At 33.0% G+C, this 11,840-nt stretch overlaps 1 protein-coding gene across 1 annotated transcript in view; it reads right to left on the bottom strand.

Moving 5' to 3' along the window:
* Positions 1-2,375: 2,375 nt before the first annotated feature.
* The window catches only part of ATG3 (autophagy related 3), a 29,071-nt gene continuing 19,606 nt past the window's right edge, over positions 2,376-11,840 (bottom strand). The window contains exons 8-12 of the mRNA XM_023527663.1: positions 7,734-7,768; positions 7,342-7,497; positions 6,465-6,592; positions 4,223-4,291; positions 2,376-2,599 (exon numbers count right to left, since the gene is read on the bottom strand). Of these exons, the coding sequence (XP_023383431.1) occupies positions 2,518-2,599; positions 4,223-4,291; positions 6,465-6,592; positions 7,342-7,497; positions 7,734-7,768 (470 nt within the window). The 3' untranslated portion in view covers positions 2,376-2,517. The remainder of the gene's footprint in view (positions 2,600-4,222; positions 4,292-6,464; positions 6,593-7,341; positions 7,498-7,733; positions 7,769-11,840) is intronic.

Raw genomic sequence — 11,840 nt, 5'->3', positions numbered from 1 at the left:
TCCTTACTCATCCTTCAGATCTCAGCTAAAATGCCACTTCATTAGTGTGGATTTCTCTGACAAAGACGGAAACTATCACAGATTGGAAGATACTAAGACATGATATGTAAATGCAGTGTAGTATCCTGGATTGGATTCTGGAACGGAAAAAAAGACATTTAAAAAAAGACATTAAAAAAAACTGGGGGAATGTAAATGAAATTATCATTTGCTTGCCACCATTTTGTTTAGTTATTTTCTAAAGTTTTGTCCTGTCCTTTCATTTGAGACATGTTTCTGTTTCCTCATTTTGGCTGCTTCCCTGTTTGTTTCTATGTACTATTAGGTAGATCTGCTACCTAAACCCAATCCTGGCAAATTGCCTTTGTGCAGGAGGCATCCTGGGAGGCCCAGTGGCACAGTCCCCTCTGGTCACCTTAGCCGGGTGCTCCAGCAGTGTCCCTTGTACAGATAATTACAACAGTAAATTAAAGGATGTACATACACACACACAAATAATAATGACAAAACAAACATGGAAAGGGGTGAGTAAAAATGGAAGTAATTTTAGAATGTATTCAAACATATTCAATCATCAATTTAAAATAGACTACTATAAACATAGCTTGGTATATGTAAAGCACACGGTAAATATAAACCAAAAAAATAAAGGGAAAAGAATCCAACTACAACACTAGAGAAAGTCATCAACATACAAGAGATAAAGAAAATAAAGAATAGAGAACTACAAAAACAATCAGAAAACAATAAAATGGCAATAAATGCATACCTATCAATAATTACATTAAATGTAAATAGATTAAATGCTCTAATCAAAGATGAATGGATAAAGATGTGGTACATATATGCAATGGAATATCACTCAGCCATAAAAAAGAAAGAAATCTTACCATTTGCAACAACATGAATGGGCCTAGAGGGTATTATGCTAACTGAAATAAGTAAAACAGGGGACGACAGATACCATAAGATTTCACTTACATGTAGAATTTAAAAAACAAAATAAATGAACAAACAAAACAGAAACAAACTATAAAAAGAACTGATGGTTGCTAAATGGGGAGGAGTTTGGTGGGGAAGCCTGGGTAAAAAAGGTGAAGAAATTAAGAAATACAAATTAGCAATTACAAAACAGTCACAGGGATGTAAAGTATAGCTTAGTGAATATAGTCGATATTGTAATAACTATATATGATGTCAGGTGGGTACAAGACCTATAGAAAGGATCACTTTATAAGTTATATAAAGGTCCACCTATTATGCTGAAATATAACATTGAATGTGAACTGTGATTGAAGAAAATTTTTTTAATTTAAAAAAAAGATGAGGGTATGTGTACTTTTGATAAATAAGACTTAACTGGGAGAAAAACATTAACAATGTGGTATCTAATATTGAATATCAATTAAAGATATTAAAAAATAGAATCTTAGTAAAATGTTTGGAAGATTCATTTAAATAAGAGTAGCAACATGAGTAAGCAAGATATCTGAAGTATACTGAAAGATGATGCCCATGTTTATATCTCCATATTATATTACATCAAACACCACCTCAACTCTACCAAGTCATTACTTTCATTATGGACATTTCCTTGCAATAAAGAAATGAGACTACAATTGAAAAAGGGAGAAAAATAAAGAGGCATTAAAGGTAAGGAGAGTATTCTTGAATTATGGGGGAAAAAAATAAAATAAAATAAAATAAACCACTAAGGTTCCTTAGAGGCCACTAATAATGAAAGATTAGCTACTCCATTATGTGCAGAATGGAAAGAACAGGGACAAGAGGCAATATAAGAGTATAAAGAGAATGTAATAAAAGTGGTCAAAGGGCCAGAGTTCTGCTCCTTGGTTCTCAATGTGTGTCCCAGAGTAGACACTTAGCCTGTCCAAACTCCTATATCCAGATCTACAAACTGATGTGATACAACAAAAGGATCCGTTTAAATTCTAATATTGAACAAGGCAATAATGATAGAAATCCCTGAATCCTGAATAAAAAATAATTTGAATGGTACCAACTTAATAAAACAATCAGGAAACAAGCAACAGCATTTAGCATATTTCCTCATACACAGTAAGTGCTTCATAGATATTAACTAAGAGAAGACAGAAGTCTTGGGACAGGGTAATAGAGGAGGAACAAAGAGGAAGAAGAAAAAGAGAAGTCTAGCATGCAGTATTTTCTAGTCCTATTTCTCACACGATCACAGGTTTAAATACTTTCCTCATAATGTGAACCAAAAATACTTTTATCACCATTCTGTATGAGATACTTCTTTAAGAGTTATTTTAAAAAATACTATTTTCACCTTTTGATAAGAAGCAAGAAAAACAGTCTCTTTGCACTCATTTTTATTAAACAAATAAGGCTGGTAGTGGAACTTTTTTTTATTTAATGCATAAACATATAGAGAAATTGTACATATTAGTGAATATGGTCAATGGTCACATCTATGGACTAATTCTTTACAAATCAGAACCAATAATTAGGATAGATTCTACGCTCTCTTCGTTACATTGTGAAGTGTCTTGTGTAGTCATATTCTATTGTTGGAATGACAGCTTGTACAAATTTCAAGAAAATTAGAAGATACCTAAAGGTCTTTAGCTAAGGAAAATAGATTGGTAAGTAGTTCTATGATTTAAGCTAACACTGTAATTATCTACTTTATTAAGCAATGATTTCTCAAAAAAATATTTAAGACAAATCTTATATGAAGTATATTTTAAAAATTCACCCATAAAAGTTTGTGTCTCTTCCATATGAGGCTCTTTATACTTTAAGACTACATGAAAATTCCCATTTAATAACTGAATGTGAAAGTTCTTGATGAGTTATAGGTTCATATAAGCCCAATTATTTTGATATAAAAATAAAGACAAGGTTGTCCATGTTTAAATGACTAGAAAATGGTCCTCTTACTGCCTATAAATTTGTTTGAATATATCCAAACACAAGACAGGGTGAAGAATATAAAAGCACTGAAGCAAAAGAAAAAAAATAATTAAGTGGAAACCTTCCATAATGACTGATTCTAGGTTAGTGTATATGTATTTGCCATAGAATCTACTATCTTAGACTGTCTTCAATAAAATCCTGATTTTTTTTTTCTATGTTCATTGCACTTGTAAATATTAAGAGCTTACTTTTTATTGGGGGGAACAGATGACTCAATTATGAATTACACATGGAGTCTTCCAAGTTGCTACCTAGCCTCCAACATAGACATGAATGCTCAACTTATGCCTAATAAGATTTCAGGAGTAAAACTGCTTTGTTTCAATGTCAAATCAGCCCAATGTGCCTCTGAGACACATTTTATTTGCAAGACTTAGGCTATCTGTAGTTCCAAGACAGTGATGACCCCTCCATCTACATCTAACACTGAGAAGCATGAACCAAGTCTAATATCAATCTAGCATCAAACTGATTCAAGCTATTTGGCATTTAAATCATTGACTTCAGCTACTTCTGATGAATCCGTGCTGTGGGTACATGTATTTCAGGATCCAGCAGTTTACTTAATTTATTCATCTCATTAACCCCAAAAAACTGAGTGGGACAATTATAGTAAGATACAAAAAGGGGGCAATTCTTGCAGAAAAAAAATGAAAGAAAGAGAAAAATGGGGAAAAAATGAAACTATATTTTAAGAATATCTAAAATATACTTTATGTGCTTTTACTTTTTAATTAACCTATTTAAGTTGAATTCTCAGCTTCAGAGAGACTTCAGACTGCCACAACTCAACTTTACTTTTACCTGAGGGGAAAGTATATTTTTGATAACATGTTCAATTGGAAATAGAGAGAAAAAGTACTCATGTGTTATCTTCTAAATTAGTAGATTGTTCATCTTTTCTTTTATCAATAAAATAACCCATTGAGTTTCTTTTCAATCAAGAACAATGATTTTATATTCGTACACTTAGCCAATGCCTTTCCACAAACAAAAGCATTTAGCAAGCTTGTTTCAGGCTCTGTTACAAGGCAGAGCTAACCAGTGCACATAGTAACATGTGCTCATCAACTAAACAAGGCAGAATCATCACAATACATTTTCTAATAAATTAAAAACTTCTACTAAGACTTCCAGATATGAGGGGCTAAAATAAGTTATAGGTACTGTGTCCTTAAGGTTACACTAAATTTCCCAAAAAGGAAAAAAAAATCTTAGGGGCCAATTTGCCATTAATCACATAAGCAGGTAAGGATACATATGAACACCAAGTTCTCCCCCTCCTTCCGCAACAGTCTCAATGATTTTCTTCATCACCTCAGCATGCCTAAAAGCAAAACAAACAAATATTAATATAGATCAATTAGATCAAAACAGGAGAAGCAAGTTTTTGTGAAAAAATCTACCTTATTATCAGTGAATGAATGTTAATATATAATAGTTACATTATAAAATAGTCTCCTCCTTACTCCCCGACAAGTCAGACTGTTGAGTCATGAAGACAGTTTTACTGAAGGAGGGGGTAATTTTAAAAAGCTCTGGTTAGTCATAAGTGAACGCAATGGCATTAGTTAACTTTCTTATAATTGGAGTGGAAGGGAGGGGGTGCGGGGCGGGGGGGAGGCCAGAAAACCAGAGAAAGAGAAATCATGCCAGGGCAGAAATGCAGAACAAGAGCTACATGCTGAGAAACAAAAAAGAATCAGACCAGGCAAATTCAAAAGCTACATGGTAACAGTTGGACAAAAACGGGAGATATTTATAATATGTGATTTTCATTATTTAAATATTTACCTGAGAATAAGCCAAAATTCACTTAATGAAAAGCTAATTGGTCAGTCAAGAAGTTTATATATTTTTTTCCTTGTCCTCATTCATAATGTACAATTTATCTGATTCTGTTACAAAAAGTTTTTGGCTTTATATAAAGAAAAATATTTATCTGAAGTTTCTGTCCTGTCCACAAATCTTTTCATAGTCAACTGCTGTCTCCCCTGTGCTATACAGAAAAGAGTGATATCAAAGTAATTGTCTGGGCATACAAACTAAGAAAAAGTAATGAATGTGCAAAATGTAATGTATAAAAGTAATGAATGATCTTTCATATGATACCCTGGCTTTAAAAACACTGCTTTAATTTTTATGAATATAACTTTCACAACAGCCAGTCAGCTTAGAAAATGAGAGAGTAAATGTATTAATCCTGATGAGATGAAGGCATACCTTGACATGGCCCATTGCAAATCCCTGAAGTCTCATTTTATAGGCCCCAGCCTTTTGTTGTTGTTGTTGCATATTTACATTGTATTCCATAATATACTTTTATTAAAAATGTTTAACAGTAATTTTTAGTTAAATTACTTATCTCTCTTTCCAATGGAGTAAAATTTACTCTTCAGAAAGAGACATGCCTCGGTTTGATAAGCACCACCCTAAAAACTCAAACCAAGAGGGACCAACTAAGTAACTCTCAAAAACGAAACCTTTTAGATGAGATAATTCAAAACTAAAACTAATGACTCTTTTTAAAAATTTACTAGGGTGACATGGGTTAATAAAATTAAATAGGTTTCAAGTGTACAATTCAATAATAAATACATCATCTGTATATTGCATTTTGTGTTCACCACCCTGAATTACTTTTCACAACAATATTAACAGTTCTTGACATAAACTGAAAAAATGAACCAGACTTTCTGTGGGATAAAGTTTGAGGATAAAGAAGTGTAAAAAAAAGGAGGGGGGACATTAAAGAATTTTTGAAAACTAGAATGTTGCATTAATCAAGGGTACACCAGGGTTTTCATCTGAAAAATATTGTTATGAGGGTTTCTCATGGATTTTCTAACAGTTATCCATGAGAAATAACAAACTGAAATAATCATGTAACACCTTTTTTTAAAAGGAAAGTTCTGAACAAATCATGTATACAGACTCAGTTTCACTTATTTGGCCCTCACACATTAATACAAAGAAAATCTCAAATTATAAAATGTGCTTGATTTGGTAGGGCTGAAAACTTCTTAAATGAAGAGTAAAGAATAGAAACTCCACATACATCTCCCTTCATTAACCAATAAAAGGAGATAAATAGGTCATCTAAAAAAATGCGTAAGGTTAACTTTATACTCCACATTTACAGAAAGATACATCACAATAAAGCAAACAATGTCTAAATGAGTATTTTTCAATGTAAAAAGGATCTTCCAAACTATTATTAGAGCTAAAAACAAGAGTAAAATCACAAAGATCTATATAACTAAACACATAAAAAGAATAAAAAATATTCTTAATGAAGTAAATATAAAATAAATTTGTAAAGTTTTTCCCTTTTTTTCTTAGGTATTTAACTAAGTACAAGAACATTTTTAAAGATGACAAATTTTACTTGCTTATTAAGTAATTTTCTGTTAAGGGCATTACACTTAGACTCCCCAAGTAATAAATCCATGAAGTACACATACACATACACATACACACACACACACACACACACACACCTGCACGGGTGAACCGAACACATAGGAGGTGGTGGGAGATGAGGGTGATTTTCAATGGTCACTGTTTTCTTCACATGATCTTGACTGATGTCTTCATACATGTGCTCAACTGTTAAAGGCTGACGTTGCTGAAACCATAAAAAATACTTTGAAATTACTGCTTAAAAACTTATAGACCTAAATGTCAATGTTTACGATAAATTTAGCTCCACCTCCCACATCACTTGCAATTCATAATTCTAGACTATTTAGAATTACTAGATTATGTGGGGGAAAGTTTATACCAAGGAAAGGAGGGAGGAGGGAGTCTGTCCATCAGGCTATATGTGACATCAACCACGATATAATGAAGATCCCACAAAAAGGCAAGTTCATGGCTATCCAAACATTTTATAACTTTATAACTCATCTTTTAGACTTGTTTTATTTTCTTGTTTATCATTTATAATCATTGGAATGACAGGTTAAACAAGTTAACTTTATTTTAGTTATCCATTAAGTGAATCAGTTAAAAAAGATTTTCTGTTTTTAAAAAAAAACACATGTGACATGATCATTCTGTAAATGCCTAGATATCCAACAGGAGTAGTCTCAAACAAAATTTAATACAACAAACCAGGTTCAATTTTCCTCACATTTTGAAGGAATGAGCTTGGAGAACGAGCAATAAATATGTAACAGATTGTTCTTAGTAGTGTTGTCATATTAATTTATAGTTTCTTCGAATTAAGTATCAAGTGCAATATTAATCATAAACTTGTAAAACAAATGATTTCTAAAATTTAAAAGTCCACAATATATAACCATAAACCTAATGATGAAGGAATTAAACTCAACAATTAAAAATATTTAAATTAAAATTTTTCTTTATTTTTACCTCGTCATAGCCAAACAACCATAGTCGTGGTGTCTGGTAATATTTATCATAAGTGATGTAAAGGTCATAAGTTCTTGTTTGCAAAATAGCATCTTCACCTCCAGCATCGGTTTTAGCTTTACAAGCTTCTGCTATTTTCCTTGTGTCAAGGGTAGCCTGGCAATAATGGAGAAAAATTTACAACCATTAAAATCAATATGAAATTTTAGAAAATCTATTATTCCCATCTTATGTATTTTTTAAAAGCAGATGTAACTTTAAACTCAAAATGTTATATTCTATAATCGATGTACACATTTAAAAACTTATTTGAAAGATCAAGATATTAATAAAATCACTAATCCCCAAGTTTATCCATTAAAAATTAACTAAAGAAAACTCAATTTACAAACCTCATCTGTTTCCAACAATCCACTCTCTTCATATTCTGTTATAAAAAGCAACAAAAGATTAATCAAGTTCAAAAAAATTTCCTAAACTAAATTATATATTACTTCAGAGTATCATTGAAAAACTGGGTTTTTGCTTTTGTTTCTAACTGAAGATACTGAATAAATGTGAGCTAATTCTGTACACATTTCTAAAGCAGTAGACACTTTATCTGGCAGAGAGCCAGAGAAAGTTTGCTTAAGACTTGGTCAGTGCTAAAGTCTATTAATAATACCAACTGGCATAATAATACTGTGAGTCATCAGTGACTCCATTGCATACACTAGGCTATTTACATAATTATATGAAACGTGCTCATTAAAGTCATCAGTGACTTTCACTTTGCTGAATCCAATGCTAAATTCCCAGTTTACACCTTAGTAGATCTCTTGGAAGCTTCTGGAACGATTTATTTCTTCCTCTTTGGAACACTTTCTGTCCTCGGATTTTAAGATACCATATTTTCTGGGCTTTCTTTCCACCCCACTAGCTTTGCTTTAACTATTTCCTATGCTGGTCCCTCATCATCATCTCAACCATTTAAAAAACCAACCAAACCAAAAAAAATAATTCTACAGTAACCAAGGGCTCAGTTTTTGGACTTTGTTCTCATCTCTATCCACACATCTTTCATGAGTTCACCAGTCTCAATGGCTTTAAATGCCGATGACTCCCAAATTTATCCCCTGACTGCAGGCCTGGATACCTAATTGTTTACTTATGGCTAAGGGACATCACAAATACCACATGTCTAAAACTGAGCTCCCAACTCCCCACTAAAGCTATTCAGTCCTACGATTTTCCCCATCACAGTTAATGACCTTTCCAGACTTTCTTTGTGTGTGTGCAGGTCAAAAACCTTGGAGTCACACTTGTCTATTCTGTCTTTCTCCTGCCACATCCATTCCAGCAGCAAATCCTTTTGGCCCCATCTTCAAATATGTCCAGAACTGTTTCTCATCCTTCCAATGTTATCACTCGAGTACAAGTCATATCTTGCCTAGATGGTCAAAAGAGCCTAACTGTTGTCCTATTCTTCAGTCTATTTTCAACACTCAGTCACAGTGATTCTGTTAAAATGTTAAATCTCAAAGGCACTCCTCTACTTAGAAAATCCCCCCAATGGCTTCCCATCTCGCTTTAAAGCCAGGGCCCTACATGATCTGCCCTGGGATATCTTTGATTCCATGCCTTATTACTCTCCCCTCACTTCTCTTTAAACCCAGTATTTTATATAAGCCACACATGCTCCCACCTCAGAGCCTTTGTACTCCTCTTCAGAAATCCAAATAGCTTGTTCACTCATTTCTTGCCAGGCTTTACTCAAAAGGCATATTTTCGATAAAGTTTTCCTTTTTTTATTAAATTTATTTGGGTGATACTAGTTAATAAAATAGGTTTCAAGTGTACAATTTAGTAATATGTAATCCATATATTACATTGTGTGTTCACCACCCAAAGTTAAATTTCCCTCTGTCACCATCTATTTGACCTCCTTTATCCTTATCTACCTCTCAGCTTCCCCCCTTTCCCTGTAGTAACCACTAAACTATTGTACGTATCCATGAATCTGTCTTGTTCATTTGTTGCTTTCAGTTTTATATCCCATATATGAAATTATATGGTGTTCAGCTTTTTCTGTCTGACTTATTTTGCTTAGCATGATAAACTCAAGATCTATCCACTATGGAAAACAGTATGGAGGTTCCTCAAAAAATTCAGACTAGAATTATCACATGACCCAGATATCCCTCTTTGGGGTATCTACCCCCAAAATTTGAAAGTATTTATTCATAAAGATACACTGATGTTCACTGCAGCACTATTAATGGTGGCCAAGACATGAAAACAACCAAATGCCTTTTGACAGATGACTGGATAAAGAACATGTGTACATATATACAATGGAATATTACTCAGTCATAAGAATATATGTTGTCAAATGCGACAGTATCAATGAGATTTTTCTTGACCAACCTATTAAAAATTACAACACTCATCCCACTCCATGACACACTATTCCCCCATCCTTTGTTTCTCCCTAACACTTAGAACCATCTAATACAGTATATCTTTTGCTTATCATTGTTTTTTTGCTTACTGCTTTATTTCCAGCACCAAAAACAGTTTGATACATACTGTACTACTTGATAAATATTTGTTAAATGAATGAAAATTAACTGTTATATCAGAAACCATCAACACTGTTTTTTAAGCAAAATTCCATATATAGCAATTCTTTAACTCTATCCAAGGGAAATGTAACAAACATACTGAAAGGCTGTCAGATATTTAAGGCAGTCCAACAGCTTATACTCTAAAAACAGTGCTTTACTCATAGGTTTCTTCCTGCCTCCAACCCCAACTTTAACAACTGTATGCCATTCAGGGAAAGTGGGTATCCGCAAAGAGTATCTGTGCAAGAAGGTGTTTCTGACAATTATAAGACATTGAGGTGTAAATGAAACTAAACGAGTAGATCTGAAGTTCAGGAGATCTGGGTTGGCAGTTTAGATACTGAAGTCATGAGCATAGAGATGGTATATGAGGATGCTGTGAGCAATTCTGGTAACTCATTTATATTTCCTCAAATGGGAACAAAGACAAGACTCTGACTAGAATTCAGAAAGAAATATATAGCCAGGTTTCATGGGGACTCAAAAGTAATTTAGAAAACAAAACTGAAAGGCACCTTAAAGTCAAGGTTACTCTTGATTAGTCATTGGTGTCACCTCATCAACAAACACCACTTGCAATTATTGCGCTTCAGCTCTACTCACCACCATCTTCTACTTCTGCATGTTATAAAATATCTCTATCTCACTGTAAATTCTACATATTTTTGGAATTCAGCCACTTACAGCTTATAAAATGTCTGCCCGTTGTATTTTTTTCATATTCTCTTCCTTTTTCCAACTGCTCTCTATATACATATGTATATCAATATTTAAACTCTCACAGAGAATCTAATGTACTTTATATACCATTTTTCCTGTTGCATAAATTTCTACAAAAGACCACGTTGTACCATTACAGAAGCCATAAGAGTAAATAAAAATCTATCTGGGAGTGTAGAGGATGAGTAGAAATAAATAAAATCTCATGAACAGTAACATTTAACAGCTGGGCTGAAGTAAAAGGGTGCCAGAAGACTTAAAAGAAACAGTCGAGGAAGGAGGAAAACACAGTGTCATAAATACCAAGGGAAGAAACAGAATGGATGCAGAGGAGAAAGTATATAATACAGACTGAATTTAACAAAGAGGTTGCCCTGGTGACACCAATTTTTTCCTCTATTTTTAAATATCTGAAGTTTCATGTGTATTAAAGATTATCATGCTAATAGAATATGAAGCTTGAAATAGCCATATACTTATAGACCTGTTATGTTAGTACAGTGGGTTTCAATCTCTTATAATAATGAGTCATGAATAAAGTGATTCTCAGCTGGCAATCTTAAAAAGGCATTTCAAAATCTCACAGAACAGTGAGGGGATTCTCTATAATTCAAAAGGCCCCATTAAAAATAATTATCATAAAGTTTTCAGAATGAGATGTTATCAAAAAGGAAAAAAAATACAAAATGCATACGCAAACACTGTATGGATCTGGAGGAATTTGTTAGTTTAAGAATCTAGCTGTACACAGCATTAAAGATTTATGACTAAGCTTTATTCCAGTAGAAATAATGCTGTCGAGACTATGCTTTAGGTAAAGTACAAGAATCCAATATCAAAATAAGTTCTGCATGGATTAAATTTAAACAAAATCCTCTCTAGGCTGTTAAATGTCAAAATTTAGAACTCAATGGAATAGAATTCTTAATCCACATTAATTATAAATATTCCAAAATCAATATTCCAGTGTAATTAAAGCAAATCTGGAACACACCTTCCATATCTGCAGCTTCTCCTTCATCCTCCTCTTCCTCCTCCTCACATAAGGCTGAGCAATCTTGGAGTTTTACACTGTCCTTTGAAATTAATTATATTTAAAGTCACTTAAGTATGTTCATTAATTCAAATACTGAGCACCCATATGTCAGCACAGTTTAACCACTGTAAAAATAA

This window comes from Pteropus vampyrus, unplaced genomic scaffold (genome assembly GCF_000151845.1).
Source record: "Pteropus vampyrus isolate Shadow unplaced genomic scaffold, Pvam_2.0 Scaffold1, whole genome shotgun sequence".
In the NCBI taxonomy this organism is placed as follows: Eukaryota; Metazoa; Chordata; class Mammalia; order Chiroptera; family Pteropodidae; genus Pteropus; species Pteropus vampyrus.
Note: the sequence above shows the minus strand (reverse complement) of the source record. Positions and strands in the feature narration are given on the sequence as shown.